The 21,088-nt window shown below is 39.5% G+C and overlaps 1 protein-coding gene across 1 annotated transcript; it reads left to right on the top strand.

The window, feature by feature from the left end:
- The first annotated feature begins 6,154 nt into the window (after positions 1 to 6,154).
- Positions 6,155 to 20,724, top strand: anos1a (anosmin 1a). The gene is made up of 12 exons (XM_072434246.1): positions 6,155 to 6,398; positions 9,102 to 9,149; positions 11,276 to 11,341; positions 11,759 to 11,981; positions 12,079 to 12,263; positions 13,818 to 13,944; positions 17,806 to 18,047; positions 18,654 to 18,780; positions 19,017 to 19,124; positions 19,843 to 19,931; positions 20,028 to 20,241; positions 20,580 to 20,724. Exons 1-12 carry the CDS (start codon positions 6,222 to 6,224, stop codon positions 20,606 to 20,608), a joined length of 1,635 nt encoding a protein of 544 aa, XP_072290347.1. The 5' UTR covers positions 6,155 to 6,221; the 3' UTR covers positions 20,609 to 20,724.
- Positions 20,725 to 21,088: the final 364 nt, after the last annotated feature.

Below are 21,088 nucleotides of genomic sequence, written 5' to 3'. Positions count from 1 at the left end.
GTCATGAAACTGATCCTACAGGGGAGGAGTCACGGATCTGTCAGGATCATGGATCTATTAAATCAACAGGATCAATTGAGAAAATAGCAATAACACCGAGGTTTAGCATTACTGAACCGAATGCATTGTATTCACAAAATATACAGACTTTATTACGATATTATTGTAGCAACTTCCCAATTGTTATTACTATTATTATTATTTTGTGAATACATATTCAAAAGGGGGAGGGGCTACTTGACTGTAATAAACAGGTTATGAATATACAGTCACGGATCTATTAAATTAAGTCACTGATCTAGATTCATACATGAACTAACCAATATGCAGAGATGGTGAGTGGTCAAAGACAAAGGCTCCTCGAGTAAGGTGCAAGAAACACTCATGTTGCAATAATTTCACATTGCTATGGGGCGCATACCTATATTCCCCCATACATTTTACCTGGTACCAATGTTCCCCATTTTCTATGGACATGGAAACTACAGTACCGGGGAACATACGGGGCACTGAGCCTTTACCAGGAAAACATAAAGCACTTGTTTTGACTTGCTCACAGTGGGAAGAATAACCACAGCCAAAAAGAGTTATGTGACTGCAAATATTAGTAGGCCTAGGATACAAGAAGAGAAACAATAGAAACAATATTTTAACGGTTTAATTTTGTTTGGATAACTCAAATACATGTATTTGCAAAAGAATACAGAGATATTTGAAAAGATTCATAAAATAATGCAAGCTCCAAGTCTCCAAGCTGTCCGTACAGTACTTTAGGATGATTAATTGTATAACATAAAAAATGGAATTGGCTGTAAACTGTCAGTGCTAAGGAACAACAATGTAATACTTTCCAACAGTAAGGAAAAATAACACTTCTGTGATCAGTTCTTTGGTTCTAGTTTAGTCTTATTAGGTCCTGGTCTAGTCTTTTAGTGAGCTATATTCCGGTAGACTTTTGCTGAATATTACAGGTCTTTGCACTGGTTGTAGGGCATTGGTCCTGGTTTAGTACTGGTTCTTGTTCACGTTTTCCTTAGTTGTACAGACTTTCATGGGTATAAAGGACGTCTCCAAATACTTTTTTGATTCTCGGTTGAATTAATCTCGGTTTAGTCATAGTCTAGTCTAACATTTTCCTGGCCTAGTCCTGGCCTAGTCTTGATTTAGGCCTGGTTCTTTTGATTTTGCTTGCGAGCTGAAGTGTCTTTTGAGGTTCAAACTATTTTTAGGTTAAGCTTTTGCTTTCGTTTTTGTCCTGTCCTGGTCTAGTCCTTGGTTTCATCTTGTTTCAGTCATGGTCTATTTCCAAGTTTAGTGTTAAAAAGGCCCTATTGAAAGAGACTGTCATGCTGGCCCTTTAAGGGGCGGAGCCTAGACCACCGAAACCGAAAGGAGCAAGCTGCGTGAGGAGAGAGAGAGAGAGGAAAAGAGTTTGGAGACGGAGTTTGCCATCGCGGTTTATCAGAGTTTATAGTTGAATGTAGTAGTTTGTTTGCATCCCAAGTTCAGTATTGTGTGCGTGACAGAAGTAAGTAAAGTCGCAATGCATGTGTGTATTAAGTTTAGTGTTTTAGAGTTGTTTGCTGCTTAATTGGTGCATGCCTCCATCACGTGTACATCTTAAAGTGACGCTAATGTTGGTGTACTGTTTATATGTGTAAATGTGCTACTGTTACAGCGTAATCCTTTTATAGTAGTAATAGCAGTGTTTGTGGATTTATATGTTATATATATTAATATTTCATTGGTCTGTTTGTTTAGGACCACACACATACCACCTGTGCAATCAAACTGTAAAGAATAATTGAAGATATCAATAAACCACCCTCAAGTAAAGAGCGACTCTTCATTTGAGCTCTAACCGGGCTCACCACAGTGATTCGTCAGCCCACACCAGCACAATAATTTAAAACCCATCTTTTATTTAGTGTAGACCTGATTTTGTCCATTTTTGTGAATTTTCTTCTTGTGAGCTGCAGTAGTTTTGAGTAAACACATTTGCAATCACGTCTTTGGTCTTGGTTTAGTCCTGGCTTTAGCCTGAAACATAAAACAGGATGATTTGTCTGAATATCTCCAAAAATGAATTTATTCCTGACTTCGGGGCTCATCTTACAACTTTTGGCTCAGTAATCTTTGCGCTCAGTCTGTGTTCTGCACTTTTTGTCTCACATTTTAAACATTTTTAAGACTCTAAAATGTATTTTGTGTTGACCTTAGCTCTTGTGTGCTCTCCTGTGAGCGTCACAGTCTCTTCTGGTATAAAACCAGTCGATATTGTTGGCCACATTGGTCACAGGTCAAGGGTTTTTCACCTGTATGCCTTCTGGTGTGTTGTTTAAGACTAAAAGAAGAACAAAATGTATTTCCACAAGTTTGGCATTCAAATCTCTTAGTGCTGCAAGGCTGGTCCACTTCTGTAGTCGTCTTGGTGACTGCTGTCCTCTTTTTGTCACTGTTGTGGTCCAAGTTTGTAGAAGTAGATGGTTTTGGTGTAGCCATAATATTTTAACTGAAGACACACACAAAAAAAGAGTTCAATTGAAATAAAAAAAAGTCATGTCAAGTCAAGTCCTAAACTACATAGGAGCAGCCAAATTGTAGTTTACAAATCAATCAGTTTGTGCAAACACATTTAACAAACCTAAGAGAAAGTCAATCAGTTTATTTGGAAAAAAAACTTTCCTTTCATATATATATTCCAAACTTTTCGACCGCAAAATAGCTCCAGGTGCCGAACACATAATGTGCCTTGGTGTTCGGTACACTACGCGCTTAAAAACATGTCAAAACTTTTACATTTATTCGGATCAACTCTTACTTTTCTTTACAAACAGAACGCGTTTAATAAGCTAAAAACTTACCATCAAGTCAGAGTGAACAGAACAACAAATGTCCGCGTGTCCCTGAGGAAAAAGTTTTCGTGGAAGTTTTTGGAAGGAAAAAGAAGGAAGAAAACCACGGCAAAGGTAAACAAAATCACGTGACTGGAGTGAACAGGAACCGGAAACCCTATTTATTACAAATGCAGTAGTTTATGATAAATAATTGTAACTATTTTTAGTTGATAGATGTCGCCCACAGACAATTGTCAATATTTTATGTCAGAAATGTATGATCAGGTGTTTATTGCTTCATGTAATATGAAAAACGATTACAGCCTCTTATATAGATTTTGTGACACTTTTATAACTTTGTTTTGACCAACAAAGCAAGCAACTGATGAATTATTTAACATTATGACATCCTTTTGATGTGTCTAATACTTAATAATTTATGTTTCTGCTATGTTTAGGTTAAAAAAAAGGAAGAAAATCTGATATTTGTTCTGAATAATCAATCCCATTCTATTAAACCAGTTTAGGTAATCTGGAACAACATGTTTGTGTTTGGGCCTTATATAAATAAGCATATTAAAGTTTCAAAATGCCATAACATTAGCAAACGTAAAATAATATTTTGATTTAGGCATGAAATCAAAAAAGGTCATGATTAATTTGTGATATCTTTACAATTGTTTTTGATCTAATTAACACTTTGAGGATTCCAGAATGACGTAATATGTATGTCGGTAAAGGTGACTTGAAAGTTAGATTTTTTATTTATCTATCTATCTATCCATCTAGCTAGCTACATTCAAATTCACCATACTAACAATGTTTGCAAAACTGGAAAAATTAGATCCCTTATCAATAAAATGTAATGTACCGGTAAGAAAAGATATAATTGCTTTTCCCGGAATGTACCATGTTAGGCTAAAAACACAACACTTTTCACTTGTACCTAATTTCTAACTTTCCACAATGTTCTAAACTTCTCTTTTCTACTTTCCCACTGTGGCCAAATAAGTGTAATTTTTTTCTCTCCTTTGTTGCTTCCCACCGAGCAGAGTTTCCATTTTGCCCAAGGCACAAACTACAGGTGGTGTATTTCCTCATAAACTGCAGTATTCTGTGTATTTTTCAGTAGTAGTAGTAGCACATATTTCTGGGTTAGCCTCCCGTAGATAGATAACTGAAATGGAGTTACCTTTTAAATGCTTCCACATGAGCAAAAACGGTAGGAGGCAGGATAATGATGGAAACCAACGTTTATTTAAACAACAAGAGGGATATCCCAGCAACTAGGAGCCTTAGGCGGAAGAGACACTGCCAATGAGCAAGGCAATAGATAGATCAGTGGTCTAACCCACACCCTCCTTACTGAGAGGAGGGGACAGGGGACAGGGTACTGGGACTGGATCTTGGTCTTTACGAAGTCCAGGATTTGACCCACTCAGACCCACAGATGTTCTCAGATCGAAGGAGTTGGAAGGGCGGAGATTTGAAAGTGAAGTCATTTTACCCTGTGCACATGAGGAATTGTAGTTAACAGGGAAAATAACAACAACTGGGTCACACGATCACTTCCAGGACTACATAGGCTTAAGGGTGAGATCACACTAGCACAGTCAGTCACTACTTCAATATTGGGACTAAACGGGACAAAATAGAACTTAATCCGGACTAAACCAGGATGACAGCAGGACCAAAGTTAGAATACATTTGGACTCAAACTGAGCTAAAACTGGGACCAAAATGGGCAAGTGTGAACACACCCTAAAATCTAATGATATTAATATACATTTTTGGTTGGACATGGGTAGCAGATATAATTCCCAAACTGCAACCATACTGTAAGAAAGTTTTGTTTACACAACGGTTATTATTAGACAATACATAGGCCTATTTATAACAACAGCTTTATTTAAACATGTGCAATTCCCACACCATGTGAGGATTTTCCATGTAGTTTGCATGTTCTCTTGCTGTCTGGGTGGGTTTTCTCTTCTTTTTTTTTCTCATGCAGTTGATTTGAACCTCTGTCATGCACAGGCTTGGTCCAAACAGCTGCTCCATAAATCCACTTGTGGTCCTTTAACTCCAGGATACCCCGTGCCTTTCTCTCACACGTCACATCTCCTGAAGCGAAACTCACTTTTTATAACGACGTCGTAAAAACGGGGTGTTCCTGGAGCTACCGGTGCTGGTGATCCTGGACGCAGCATGAGACATGCCAAAAGTTCAACATCTGGACAGGCTAATAAGATACTGGTAAAAAGAGACTAAACTTGATCTAAACCAAATCAAGACTAAACTTAAAACAGGACTTAATCAGCAGTACTAAAATGGATGAAATCAGATATTAAATATGCACTATGTAACTTCCACAGCATGGTAATACACATATCTACCTTCGTTCAATTGTGTGTTTAATGCTAAAACAAACAATTTTAGAAGCAAAATAAAGTCTTTTTAAAATCAATCAATGTTGTAGTATTTAAATTTATTTTGTCTTTCTGAAAGTTCAATTTTGTAAAGCGGTCACAAACGTGAGGAACAGTAACTTGTTAGAGACAACGGAAATTAAAGAAAATTAAAGATTTTTCCGTTGTTTTAGTCTCAATAAGCATGAATAATCGTTGAATCGTGATGTTTTTTCTCTCAATAATCGTAAAACTAAAACCTGGTACCGTGAAAAAGACTGGACTAAACCAGGTCTAAACCTGGATTAATATAGAGCTAAACAAATCTAAAGCTGCATGGTTCTACTCAAAGCTCTACTTCATCTGCTATGCGTTTCAGATGATAGCGTTGTAATAATGAATCGTTACTATTGTACTGTCTTGGATATATTTTATTAAAATACCATCTAATCTCCTTACAGAAACCCTCTTGTACATGTTCACATCAGGGGGTATAATATAATGTGTATTTCATCTAATTTTAATCGAGAGTCTATTTTTGGTGTTAAATGTTAACAACAACAACAACAACAACAGCAACAGCAACAGCAACAGCAACAGCAACAGCAACAGCAACAACAACAACAACAACAACAACAACAACAACAACAACAACAACAACAACAACAACAACAACAACAACAACAACAACAACAACAACAACAACAACAACAACAACAACAACAACAGACCTGCCCAATACAGGTTTGAACTTTTCTCCAAATCGTAACACTGTACAAACTATGTTCCAAAAACAAAAAAGAGAACTAAAACTGGAGCATCCTCTGGCAGCCCCATTTCTCTGACTTCTCCTCACGTGCGCTCGCCTCGCGCCCTGGCTCCTCCCTCTCCGTATATCATACCCTCTCGCGCTCTGGACCAGCGTCAGACCCGCGCGCATCCTCCGCACTCCGTATCCCGTGGATACCGCGTTGTCATGTCCCGCGCGTGTCTGTGGTTGTACCTGTGCCTCGCGCTCTCCTCCTGCACATCCGGGGCCCGCGCGGGGAGACACCCGCAGAGGCACGAGGATGAGGACGGCGCGTGCTCCGGGAGCGTGGCGAGAGCGCGCTGTGCGTCAAGGTGCCTCGGATTGCTCACGCCAGGAACACAGGTGAGGGGACAGGGACTGAACCGGGCCTAAACCAGGTCTAAACTGGGTCTAAACCAGGTCTAAACCAGATCTAAACCGGGTCTAAACCAGGTCTAAACCAGATCTAAACCAGATCTAAATCAGGTCTAAACCAGATTTAAACCAGGTCTAAACTGGATCTAAACCAGATCTAAACCGGGTCTAAACTGGGTCAAAACCAGATCTAAACCAGGTCAAAACCAGGTCTAATCCGTGTCTAAACCAGATTTAAACCAGGTCAAAACCAGGTCCAAACCAGGTCCAAACCAGGTCCAAACCAGGTCTAAACCAGGTCCAAACCAGATCTAAACCTTGTCTAAACCGGGTTTAAAACAAAACATTGAATCAGGGTCAGAAGCTAAACCAAGATGACAAGACTTAACCCGAATTTAAACTTAACCAAAACTATATTAAGGACTAAACAAGAACTTAACCAGGGACGGATCCAGGTCCAAACCAGGTCCAAACCAGGTCTAAACCAGGTCCAAACCAGGTTTAAACCAGGTCTAAACCTAAACACTGAATCAGGGTCAGTAACTAAACCAAAACGACAGGACTAAACCCAAATTTAAACTTAACCAAAATTATATCAAGGACTAAGCAAGAACTTTACCAGGGACTGATCCAGGTCCAAACCAAAACCAAAATGAAACCAGAGCTAAACAGGACTAAACCAAGGTTTAACCTAAATCGAAACGACATCAGGGCAGAACGGGAGTATCCTAAAGTATATGCAGGAATAAACCAGGACTAAACAAAAACTAAACCAGGGCTCGATCGGGACCAAATGCTATATTTTTTAAGACCACAGAAGGATTAAGGTATAAATCAGGTCTAACAAAATCATGGTGGATCAAACTAGGACTAAATTGAAGGTTATAGTTTTAACCAGAACAAATTTGACCTATTATTATAAAATATTAATGATAATCCCATTTTAGTTTCATGTTTTCCATTTAGTAATTGAACCAAATGCAGAGGTGAAATGTGTTTTCATGGAGAGTGGTCCACATTTCTCTGGAGCTCATTATTTTGATTATATAACCCGTGTTCAGATGTTAGCGCTTCAGGCTCTGCTCTGACTGTCCTATTACTGCTCCCACTGTGAAACAAAACGAGGAGGATTTTTTAGGACGTTGCTAATTGTGTGTGCTCAATATTCAAGAATTTGATGTCATAATTTCAAACATAGGGCAGTGACAGACAATTTACTGTTTTTAAAGAAATATCACAAATGAACCGCATTAAGTTAAGTGGCTCCACAAACGTGCCATATTAATCTCATATCTTAAAGTCTGTTCAGTAGACAACAATCATGAATGAGACTTTCTGAAGCTCTTGTGGGAAAAAAACTAAACTTTTTATACCATGAATCAATTCAAATGGATTTATACTAAACTTTGTGCTAGTTTTTGTTTCATGTGGCTAAATGCCCAGTATTTACAGAGATATGAAACATAAACCAGCAGGAAAAACATCAGCATTTCACAGTTAAAAGGTCAATTCTACCACAGAAAACTGACCCTCTCTCCAGCTCAATCCTGTATAATTAGATTTTTATTCAGTTTCTAAATTTCCCCACTGTCCAACATTGTTAGAATACAGCAAATCATCTTTAACTCTTTATTTTTTCTATTATTACTCTTACTCTTATTCTTCTTGATTTTTTAGATAATTCTTTTTAATTATTTTATGTTTTGAATTTGTTTTGTTGTCATTTCGATCACAGACTTTCAGTTCATTTTTTTGTAAGAAAAAGTTGGAGTTGAGTATAGGCAATAAAAAAAGGTAAAATTACATTATTATCAGAGCGAACAGCAAAAAACTAAAAAGAACATTTCCACTTCTTTGCATAGTATTAAACAAAATTGCACATTACAACAGGCACACTGAGAGAAAAGTCTAATCTATAGCTCATTTGCTGCCATGATCAATGTTAAACACGTGTCTGTTCACAAATATTGAACAGTGGGGTCATCTTTGAGTGTCGAGAGAGAGACGGTGAGTTTGAGTAAGCAAATAAATACTTTCAATACACGAGGCAGAAGAATGGATATGTTATGCTTGAGAACTAAACGTTAAAGCTGCTTACGCTGTAGTTTAGTTCATATTTCAGTCTTCTCTTCTGTCTTGGTTTAAAACGTGATCTGTGAACTGAATCTGGATAAAAATAAATTCTATTACAGTTTAAGTGCAGTGTATTGAGTACTTTTCCTGATATGTTAAAGTGCTTCTGTTGAACTGAACGGCCTGATCTTTCACGCTCCAGTTATTTATCGACTGATAATGCTACTGTCACCACTGCTCACTGTTGTACTCTTATACGCAGCATTGTGTGCTTATCATAGGGTTAAAGTGCAGGGAGAATTAGGTCTAAAAGGGAATCAATACTTGTTTTACATGGTTTATACTATACACTCCAAAACGGTCACAAAGTTCAACATTTTCTCAGCAGCATTATTTATTTACTTCTACTTGTTTTTAACCATAGATCTTAACTTATTTGAGCAGCAATGTCTATAACCAAACAATCCCTGTTCTCTAATGAGCTAATGTTGAAGACGAGTATTAAGTATAATTCTATTGCCAACTTTAAAAAGAAAAATCATGAAAGAGTAATTGACAGAGAACATGTGACGATTTTACCAAATGCTAATATTTTTCTTTTTTTGTCTTTTCTTACAGAACAACAGGTCTTTGGACTGGTTTCAGAGTTCCAAGCAGAGTGCAACGGTAAGTGTAGCTTGTCTATAAAAGTAAACACCCTTGCAATAAACTGTTAGTATTTATTCATGTATAAAAACGTGATGCATTCATGTTTAGATCAGTGCAATTAATCCAAATACAATTTAATATAGACCCAATTACTTCTTGTTGTCAGTGATCAGTCTGGGTCTTTTAATGCAGAGGTCCACAGACAATCCTTTTTTCAGGAGGAAGATGTCAGTGATTAAAAATGAATTTTAATAAGACTTCAATTGTGATACTTAATATGAGGAAAATGTGTTGATGATTGTTTTATTTGTTATAGCTCCCTATTTCTATAAACAAAAATACATTTAATGACAAACAAAGCAATATATCCATATCTTCAATTCAGTAACATGAATATAACCGTGACCTATATACAGATATGTTAAAAGCCTAAAAGTGCAACATTTATCTCAGATTGAGTTTTCAAAGATGCTGTCTCTGTGACAAATTGAAATGCCTCGCGCTGAAAAGTCCATTTGACAAATCCAGCCATCTCGAGCATCAGAGAGATTATAATCTGAAATGAGAGACATTCTTAATCCTGGTTTAGCAGCTTTTGGCGGAGATTTTTGAGATAATGTCAGACTGCTGTAAAGCTGTAGGGCAATGTTGTTATAATGGACCACATGATTATGGTTATACAAGGAATTTATGTCAGAAATAATTTATTGAAATACAATTGTGCACAGGAAAAAATAAAAAGCAATAAAAATAAAGAATAACCAGGACTAAAGAAGGACTAAACTAGGATTAAACTAGGATTAAACTAGGATTAAACTAGGATTTAACCATATCTAAAGCAGGAGCTGGACAAAGACGACCGAAGGACTAAGGCTGGACTAAATCACACAAAAACATAAAAAAAATTGGTTCTGATCAAGGACAAAAATGGACTAGGATTAAACAGGAAGCAAGTGGGACAAAACTAAAACTAAATCAAGAAGAATTTTGCACTTGAACTAGATTCCTCAAGAATATCATGTGATATATTGTATGTACCAGTATGTATATGTAAAAAAGTGGTTCTGGGCTATTTGTTAAAATTCTTCAAATCTAAATTGCTCTTTAAAATCATCAGGAAAGACAGAACTCGTGAGAAGAGCAATTCATCATTTTTTAAAGCTAAAAGATGACTAAAAGGATTTGAAAAATGATGTCGAAATGGAATTTAAAAGATTTGGCGGGAGAAAACACTAACAAGAAAAAGTGTCCAGTGTTTCCTCAGGTAAAGACAAAGATTCAGAGTGTTAAAAGTGTTAAAAGGAATAGATCACATCTGATTGTGTTTATCTTCCCCATGAAGTGGTCTGCAAACACTGGTACGCCTCAATTCCAAGAGGGACCACTTGTGCATAATTATACAGCATATACATTAACACAATTAACACACTTTTCCTCAACAATATATAAAAAACACAATGTGGTCTCTCAGTGGAAGAATATACGTCCTTTCCAATCCTTTTAATGAGAGTTTGAATTCCCGAGGTTTCAAGCAGAGGGAAGGAGAATGCTTATTATCAAACTCAGTGTTGGAACACTGACTGTAGTGAGTATGCAGCTGTGATGGAGCTGTCTGCATGAGAAGAGACAGGATGGTCCCGTTTATAAATGAATGTACTTTACCAGTGGAGACGTCTGTGCATGTGCGGGGAGTGAGTGATACAGCGTCCAACATGTTTAAAGAGCAGGCAGAGCGTCCCAATAACCCAGAAAACTCATAAAGGCTGCTGACTCCAACTGTATTCTGTCTTTAAACAAAATATAAAGCTACTTTTAGTTTGAGCTTTTTCAATAACTTTGAGTTATACTGAAGATCAAAACACACAAAACACAACGCAAGATCTAGGGTGTGTCCTCTGTTTTGAGTTGGCTGTGTGAAATCTATGTGATTAAGAACATTGAAAAAATCATTTGCATCAAGGGCTAAAAGGTTATCTATGTGCAGGTTAAAATCATCATTTAAAATAATCATATTATAAGCACTATAGTATACATGAATTATACAAAACCAGGACTAAACGAGAACTTAAACAGAATTAAACAAGTCAGCTAATGCTTCTTTTTTATGTTTGATTCTAAATGTGATTATGTTGTGTTGTGGATAGTGCCTGGAGCCCTGCAAAGAGTCATGGGTAATGAAGAAAAAGAGCAGCTGTGACCAGATGTGTCAGGTAAATCAGTGCATCTCCGTAAAATAGCAATTTAAACAGTACATTACTGGCTACGAATTGCTGTAATTTCACACTAATGTCACATAATATATATTTGTGAGCCTCATTAACACTCACACAAAAAACAATTTGACTTTCCTTGTTATTAATGTTAAAAAAAGATATATGCACAATATTCAATTCCATTAGACATAGGTGCTATTAAAAAAATAATATAGTTGTACATTTTAAGGCAAAGGTTACAGTGTTGATATTTAAATCATGAGAAAATAATTGTTTTAAAAATTTCATTTAGAAACTTATAAATGATAAGATTCAAATTAAGAAAGTCTTCACCTGGTTTAGTCTTGGTTTAGCTTTTTTAATTGTTTGGTAGTAGTAGTAATATATATTCCACCTCTACCCTTTCCCTTACAGACAAAATTTCCCATGATGCCGTGGGAGTGCGTGGGCAGTTGTCACTTCCTGGTCTCCGCCCTCACTCTGAAGCAGGGTCAATGCCCAAATCCAGACCAGGCCCAAGGTTTTGACGCCGCGTGTGTTCAGAGCTGTGACCAAGACCAGGACTGTCCCAAGACCAGGAAATGCTGTTTCAATGGCTGTGGTCGCACCTGCCAGAGTCCAGACGAGACTTACAAGGGTTAGTCCAGAGTTAGTCCTGGTTTAGTTCTGTTATAGTCCACTTACTAAGTTAGTCAGTTAGTCAAATAACTAAGTTAGTTATTTGCCTCCTGCAGGAGTACCTCTGAAGCCCAGGAAGGAGCTGTTGTTCAAGGAGGAGGCGTCTGGGGAGATGGAGGTGCGCTGGTCGTCTCGCTTCAACGTTTCTGCTGATCCTGTAGTTTACGTTCTGCAGTGGAGGTGGAACTATGGCATCCAACCCAGCGAGGACAGCGCCACCCCCTGGGAAGAGGTGGCACAGGTGGGGATAAGTCTTATCTCTAATATTTCTGCAGTTCTACTTTTACTTAGATATAGGTGCACTACCTACAGCCACTATCCAGGATGAAACACCCAAGATCCACAAGTACATCAAGGACAAAGCTCCTGCAGATGACGTGCTCAGTGAATGTCTCAGACAATGGGGAACAGAGGATGAGGTGCTGGAGGGAGCATCATGGGAGGACAAGCCCCTACATGGGATGTACCACCGGAACATAACTGAAGTGACTGATATCACAAAATCCTACCAATGGTTAGAAAGAGCCGGTCTGAAGGACAGAGGCCCTGATCATGGCAGCACAGGAGCCGGCCCTGAACACCAGATCAATAGAGGCCCAGATCTACCACACCAGTAGAGCTGGGTTTCGATTCAAATTTCAAGAATCGATTCGATTCCGATTTTTACGTTTCACAATCGTTTTTTACCGATTTCTCAGATCCCATCCGATTCGCTCCGATCTGATTTCCAATTCGATCCGATTTCGATTCGATCCGGGGGTTAATGTTAATAAAAATGAAAAATGTATTTGAACCGTTTCCTTCACTTCATGACTGTGTAGAGAAGCAACATATTAAAACTAGTATTATATCAATATTAAACAGCAAATCTTACAAGTATTGGTAGTTACTGATGGCTGGAAGACTGATGAAAAGGTTAAGGGTCAATCTACCTTCAAGAAAGATAATCCAGGAGTCCTGAATTATCTTTCTTGAAGGTAGATTGAAGTTCACTGAGGGAAAAGTAGAAAAGAATTTTAATTTAAAAAAAAAAAAAAAAAAAAAAAAGATCTTTGGACGTACGAATCGATAATCGGTCATTAATATGCGAATCGATTAAAAATCGGAAAATCGATTATTTCAACCCAGCTCTACACACCAGACAAGACCCAAGGTGTAGGCTGTGCAAAGGGGGCCCTGAGACCATCAGGTCCCTGCACATAACTGCAGGGTGTAAGATGCTGGCAGGGACAGCATACATGGAGCACCATAACCAGGTGCTGGCATAGTGTACAGAAACATCTGTGCAGAGGACGGGCTGGAGACCCCAAGGACAAAGTGGAAAACACCTCCAAAGGTGGTGGAGAACGACCGAGCCAAGGTCCTCTGGGACTCCCAGATACAGACAGACAAAATGATAATGGTGAACCAACTGGACATAGTGGTGGTGGACAAGGTGCAGAGGAAAGTCGTTGTGGTTGACATGGCAATACCAAGTGATGGCAACATCAGGAAAAAGGAAAATGCAGAAATACCAAGGCCTCAGAGATGAGCTGGAGAAGGCCTGGAGCGTGACGGTATCAGTGGTGCCCGTAGTGATCGGAGCACTTGGGGCAGTGACCCCCAAACTGGAGGAATGACTTGAGCAGATCCCAGGAATATCAGACATCTCGGTCAAAAAAGTAGTGCAGGAACAGCAAATATACTGAAGAACCCCTAGGCCTCTGGTAGAGGACCCAAGCTTGAAAACTGTATGGGACCACCCAAGGAAGGTTACATTTAAAATAAATCTTTATATATATATTTCATTCTGCAGAGCACCACCCCACTTCTCCTGACCCAGCTTCGACCCGGGCGCTGGTACCAGTTCAGAGTGGCAGCGGTGAACTCCCAGGGGACCAGAGGCTTCACTTCTCCCAGCCGACACGTGCACTCCAGTAGAGGTAGTACTGCAGTAAAGGGTTTTCATTATATTATTATTATTATTATTAGTAGTAGTCATACTCCTCCAGCACGTTTATTGTGACAACCTAAAATGTACATACAAAAATAGCTCCTAACTGTTATACTCATGTTTATTAATTACCAAAAAATAAAGGACAAAACATTTGGTTTTGCTCCTGAGGCCTAAAACATATAAATATCATATCAATAATATGTATCTAATTGTGAGAAAACGTCCCTGTAGCATCCCCTGTAGTATTAGTACTACAATAAGAAGAACACCTGCAGTAAGGCAAGGCAAGGCAAGTTTATTTGTAGAGCACATTTCATACACAAGGCAATTCAAAGTGCTTCACAGCAGGAAAAATGCATTCAAATCACAAAGAAATTACAGAAACAGAAATACAATAAAATTAACTAAATTAAAAATTATCAGTCCAACTGATTTTCTAAACTAATAAAATCACAAACAAAAGAGAAGGGTGCAAAGAAAAAATCCTTTCAGTCATATGCGCAGCTAAACAAAACCGTTTTTAGCTTAGATTTGAACATTGTCAGAGTAGAAGCCTGTCTCACATCTTCAGGAAGACTGTTCCAGGTTTTAGCTGCATAAAACTGAAACGCAGATTCCCCATGTTTTGTCCTGACTCTGGGCACCAGCAGGAGGCCGGTCCATGTTTAGTCCTGACTCTGGGCACCTGCAGGAGGCCGGTCCCTGAGGTCCTCAGAGTCCGAGATGGTTCATATGGCACTAACATATCCAAGATGTACTTTGGTGCTAGGCCAAGGAGAGACTTGTACACAAGCAGAGCTGCTTTAAAGTCTATTCTCTGAGCCACAGGAGCCAGTGCAGAGACCTGAGAACAGGACTAATGTGGTCATACTTCCTGGTTCTAGTCAGGACCCGAGCAGCAGCGTTCTGGATGTACTGCAGCTGTTTTACAGCTCGTTTGGAGAGGCCAGTGAGCAGGCCGTTACAGTCTAATCTACTGTAGACAAACGCATGGATAAGTCTCTCTAAATCTGGTTTTGACACTATATTTTTGATTTTGACAATGTTTTTTAGATGGTAAAAAGCTGCTGATGTTATTGATTTGACGTGGCTATTAAAGTTCAAGTCTGAGTCCATTATTACCCCCAGATTTCTAGTTTGGTTTGTAGGTTTTAGAGCGAGACTCTGGAGGTGACCGCTAACACTTTCTCTTTGTTTCTGTGGGCCAAAAACGATTATTTCAGTCTTGTCTGAGTTCAGCTGGAGAAAGTTGTTTTGCATCCACAAACTGATCAGTTGGATGCAGTGACAGAGTGAATCTACTGGTCCATAGTCACCTGCCGATAGTGAAACATAGATCTGAGTGTCGTCTGCATAATTGTGATAGGACACATTTTCACTGCGTATCAACTGACCTAACGGCAGCATGTAGAGGTTGAACAGAAGGGGACCCAGGACTGACCCTTGGGGCACTCCACAGGTCAGGGTCATGTGGTCTGAGACACAGCTACCAATTTCAACAAAGTACTTCCTGTCTTCCAGATAGGACCTTAACCAGTTTAGGGCAGTGCCAGTGATGCCCACCCAGTCCTCTAGTCTCTGTAAGAGGATCCCAGTGTTCAGGCGGATGTCATTTGTCATCTTGACAAGAGCAGTCTCAGTGCTGTGATGAGGTCTAAAACCTGACTGAAAAACATCAAATGAGTTGTTTATTAAGAGGAAATCTGTGAGCTGTTGGTAAACAACCTTTTCAAGGACTTTGCGACCAAAATGGCAGATTAGAGATGGGCCGGTAATGACTCAGTACTGCGGCATCAAGACTGCTCTTCTTTAGGAGAGGCTTTATGACCGCAGTTTTCAAAGACATTGGGAATGTTCCAGATTGAAGCGACATGTTAACTATGTGAGTGAATGGTGCTAACAAACTGTTCAGCACAGACTTTAGAAATCTGGTGGGTAACACATCAAGGCAGCATGTAGATGAACTCAGACTGGTGATGATCTCCTGGACAGTTTTGTCAGTTACTGGTGCAAAGTGAGTTAGCTCTAAGTGTCTTGGTGGTTTTAGGGTAATTTTTTGCATTGTGGGATTTATAGCATTTTTAATGCCCTGAACTTTGTCATTAAAGAATAATGCAAACTCATTACACTTGGATGTGGAAATGAGTTCTAACGGCAGCTGAGCTGGAGGGTTTGTTAATCTGTTTACTGTGGCAAACAGGACACGCGAGTTGTTACTGCAGCTTCCAATTATTTCAGAAAAATATCTTTCCCTAGTTCTACATAAGATTAGGTTGTACATGTTCAGCTTTTCTTTGTAAATCTCTTTTTGAACCTGGAGCTTTGACTTGCCCCATTTCCGTTCGGCCCTGCGGCACTCCCTTTTCTGTGCCCTGACCGAATCATCATTTCTCCACGGCGCCTTCTGCTTATTTTTAACCATTTTAGCCTTTATAGGGGCGATGGTGTCCAGAACATTCAAAACACTAGATGTAACAGAGTTCAACAAATCATTTACATTAGAACATGAGACATTTTCAAAGTTTATCATTTCCATAAACAGTGCACCTGTGCCATCACTTATGTGTCTCCTCTGAACAACTGCAGGACCAACCGGAGGTTTGGGTGAAACAGACAGGTCAAAGAAGACACAGAAATGATCAGACAGAGCAACATCGACCACATTAACATTTGAAATATTGACCCCCTTAGTAATTATGAGATCTAGAGTGTGCCTTCTGCTGTGAGTGGGGCCTCTCACATGCTGAGTAAGACTGAAGGTTTGAAGGACAGCATCAAGCTCTTTAGCGTTTCTGTCACAAATATTATCAACATGCACGTTGAAATCACCTGTAATGACCAAACCATCAAAGTCTGTGCATACAACTGAAAGCATCTCAGTAAAATCATCAATAAAACTTTGGCAGTGCCGGGGAGGCTTGTATAAAACAATGAAGAGAATGGATGGAGACCGTTTTAGCTCCATTTTAAAGGATACATACTCAAATGATAAAAACACCCCAAAAGACAACCTGCGGGTAATTATTTCATCTCTAAAGACAGCACAGACTCCACCCCCTTTTTTGTTTTCTCGTGTTTCAGATTCAAACTTAAAGTTGGGTGGAGCAGATTCTATCAGAACTACATTTCCTGTGTTTTTGTCAAGCCATGTTTCAGTTAAAAACATAAAATCAAGATTATAAGAAGAAATAAAATTATAAATTAAGAGAGATTTGTTACATAAGGATCTGACATTTAGCACAGCAAGTTTCAGACTAGTTTCAGTGAGACTGGGCTTTATCTTTTCACAGGGAATATGAATCACATTTCTCAGATTGGGCCTGACTCGCATTTTGTTTTTCCATCTGTGTGATGATGTGACTACAGAAATAGCACTAGGGGGGGCTCTTTTTACATAGGGCCCCGGGTTGGTTTGATTTTTAATGTGACAATAAGTCCCGGCAAAGCTGAGACCCAGTGCATCCTAGCTATGGGAGATACCAGGTGAAAGGCGAGGTTGGATGGGTGGTGGGGCTTTTGTAGCCAAGGAGAGTTTGGGACCAGGTAGTAGTAGTCGACTGGTGCATTTACCACTTCAACAGCATAATTCATTTTAAAGAGTCCTGTCTGCCCCAGGGCAGCTGTGGCTTTAGAAGTACCTCACCTCATAGTTCATTCATTTTCTACCGCTTGTTCCCTTGCCATATTAATCTTATTCAACCGCCAACAATCTGATATCATTTTGGGAAAAAACTATTTCTTTTGTTTCTTTGTGCTGACAGAAAATATGTTGAGCTTTGAAACAATAGAGAATCTGAACACCTCAAACACTTTCTTTCTTTTTCCTTTTCCTCCTGATCTCTCCCAGAGCCCACTCCTCCTCCGCCCCCCTCCGACCTCAGACTGGCCAACCTCAGCTTCGGTCCGGGCAGGTCCGCCGCAGCTCACATCACCTGGGAGCCCCTTGTAGACCCAGACCAGGACTCCCGTCTGGACCAGCAAATCCCGGTCCAGTTCTACTCAGTCTCCTGGAGCTGGACCTCAGAGAAACCAAAACATGGGATCAAGTCAAGACCAGCTGAGAAAAAGAGGAGGAAAACTGTTAGAGAGGTGAGACCTGGGTTAGACCTGGGTTAGACCTGGGTTAGACCTGGATTAGACCTGGATTGGACCTGGGTTAGACCTGGATTAGACCTGGGTTAGACCTGGGTTAGAGCTGGATTAGACCTGGATTGGACCTGGATTGGACCTGGGTTAGACCTGTATTAGACCTGGGTTAGAGCTGGATTAGACCTGGATTGGACCTGGGTTAGACCTGTATTAGACCTGGGTTAGACCTGGGTTAGACCTGGGTTAGACCTGGGTTAGACCGGGGTTAGACCTGGGTTTGACCTGGGTTAGACCTGGATTAGACCTGGATTAGACCTGGGTTAGACCTGGGTTAGACCTGGGTTAGACCTGGGTTAGACCTGGATTAGACCTGGGTTGGACCTGGGTTGGACCTGGGTTAGACCTGGGTTAGACCTGGGTTAGACCTGGGTTAGACCTGGGTTAGACCTGGATTAGACCTGGGTTGGACCTGGGTTGGACCTGGGTTAGACCTGGGTTAGACCTGGGTTAGACCTGGGTTAGCCCTGGGTTAGACCTGGGTTAGACCTGGGTTAGACCTGGGTTAGACCTGGGTTGATTATTACATCTCGTTGTGTTTCCTTTCAGCCCTCCCTGTCACTCTCCAGCCTGCGTCAGAACAGGACTTACTCAGTGGAGGTTCAGGCCGTTTCGTTCTGGAGACAAAATATGCTCAAATCCAGAAAATCTACAATCCATTTCAGCACGCATTATAGTAAGTAATATCCCTGTGTCAGATGCCCTCCCAACCTCCTATATTCCTCGAGTGTTTAGCTGAGCAGGAGCAGTAGTTGGTGGTGTGAGTGGATACACACAGCAGGAAAATGAAACGATCAGGGAAAGAAACATTTATGGTTTTTCATTTGGGTGATTTCTTGTGAAAAGGTCTTGGAATGATACAGACTACAGATTCAAATCTCACTGTATATAACTTATTTGAACTTCCCTCAGCCTTCAGTTCTCCCGCCGTCCGCTTGTCTCCATCGGAATCCTTCTTAAATGTGGGTACTCCGTTTTACCAGGATGGACAGCTCAGAGTTCATCTGTACTGGAAAAAAGGTAAAGGCAAAACTTTAAAGATGCAAATCTGTGAACTATATCACTTTTCTGTGTGGAGATGTTATTGCTTTGCCTTGAAAGTTTCAAGTATTTTAACCATGTTATACATTGTTCCCTTATAAAAAAAAAATACACCTGGAATTGTATTTCAGTCACACTTGTTACCTTAATCCTGTTTATGAGTTCCTTTGGCTCTGAGCCTCAAATTTCTTAGTTTTGACATCAAAGGATGAATATGGATGTTTCCTGTGCTTTTCATGTCCATAAATCATCGACAGACTCGTTCTGAGCATTTTCACCTTCATATTACGTTTAGTACAACTGAATGCTACATTAACATTCTCCTCATGGTGATTCCAGTAGATGGAGTGTCAACACCAATCCTGATGAGGGAACGCCTGACTGATGTAAACTAATGTACGTGCTTTCTGTAGATACATATTAAGTTCTATCCCATGAGATGCTAAAGCAGAGATACTCAAGAGGCTGAAAGGCCAATAACAACACAAATAATGTATCATATGTGTTCTTTTAATATTTCCAATAACCCAGGGGGTGAATGCCACACTGTGAAACATTCTAGGCAAAGCAAAAACACGTTTTGAACCTTCAACCAGAAAAGGGACATAGTGTTTCTTTTAGGGTTTTTTGTATTTGTCAGCAAAGATATTACATTGACAAAATAACAAGTAACACTGAGGGTCAAATGCCTTTTCAGATCCTATGGTGCAATTTTACAAAATCCAGTGGGGTCCTGAACACTGCAACCACAACCTGACAAAACAAATGGAGAAAACTTTAACTGAGGTATAAACTTTACCACATATTTATAATATATTCACTTTTAATTGTAGTTTGAATATTATAACTCTAATATTAATTTGATCTTTGTATATTTTGTAGGAGGATTTTGTTAGTCTGTCGGGGTTGTTGTTCTCCTGTCAGTATAAAGTGGTCCTACAAAGAGTCCAGAGGAAGACCGGGTTCAAGTCCAAGTCCGAGTTTGAGTCCTGGTCCAGGTATAAGTCAGAGTCCGAGACTGAGACTTTCTATACTCCGAGTTGCTCTGTCGTTCAAGCCAAAAGTGTGAAACCGATCAACTGCACTCGCCAAACAGGTGAGGATGTTTCGACACTTTGTCTACGGGAGGTTTTCAACATAGATTTGATAAAATATATTTAGTTGTTTGGTTGTTTGGTTAACCCTGCGACAAGTTGGCCACTGTCCAGGGTGTTCCCCGCCTAAGGCCCGAAGTCACTGGGATAGGCTCCAGTCACCCGCGACCCCGAAAGGGAACAAGCGGTAGAAAATGGATGGATGGATAGTTGTTTGGTTTACCTGTCATAAAAAAAGATAAATAAAATAAAATAGATGGTCCAGAAGTGTTTTTTACAGAACAAACCTTTTCTTTATTTAAATTGTACAATAATAAATCTATTAAAATGCTTTAAACAGGACCAAGTTGGAAGAAGCATCCCCATTAGCCAATCACCAAGAAGCACTGGGACCAGTCAACCAATCAGAACAACTTTTTCAGTACTTACTATACAAATATTTATTTTTAAATGCAGTGTTTCAGTTCAGTTATACTGCAAAAGAGATATGGGAGACTTTTCAACATTTGCACATATTTTTCTTTCTCTCTAATGAGACAATGTAAAAAGAAATGCCGTCTTCCTTTGTTTACTTGATGAACTCTAAATGTTGAGATCTGATCTGCATGCATATTGAAGGTCCACTCCCCTGTAAATGTTGTACATATTTAACCTATTTATTTAAATATGTTGTTTGTTTGTGAAAATATGTTTTTTGTTCCTGTATAAAGACATTCAACCCAAAGACGTTTGTCTTTTCTCTGTTTTCACACCAACCAAAATAATATGATAATAATATAATAGAATAATAAAGTGTGTAACATGACTCTCACCTATGCTATGTTATTGCTTTCCTGGAATGTTCCACAG

Source organism: Eucyclogobius newberryi, unplaced genomic scaffold (assembly GCF_026437365.1).
Source record: "Eucyclogobius newberryi isolate DKJ021-1_F unplaced genomic scaffold, fEucNew1.0.hap1 SCAF_1, whole genome shotgun sequence".
NCBI classification, from domain to species: Eukaryota; Metazoa; Chordata; class Actinopteri; order Gobiiformes; family Gobiidae; genus Eucyclogobius; species Eucyclogobius newberryi.
Note: the sequence above shows the minus strand (reverse complement) of the source record. Positions and strands in the feature narration are given on the sequence as shown.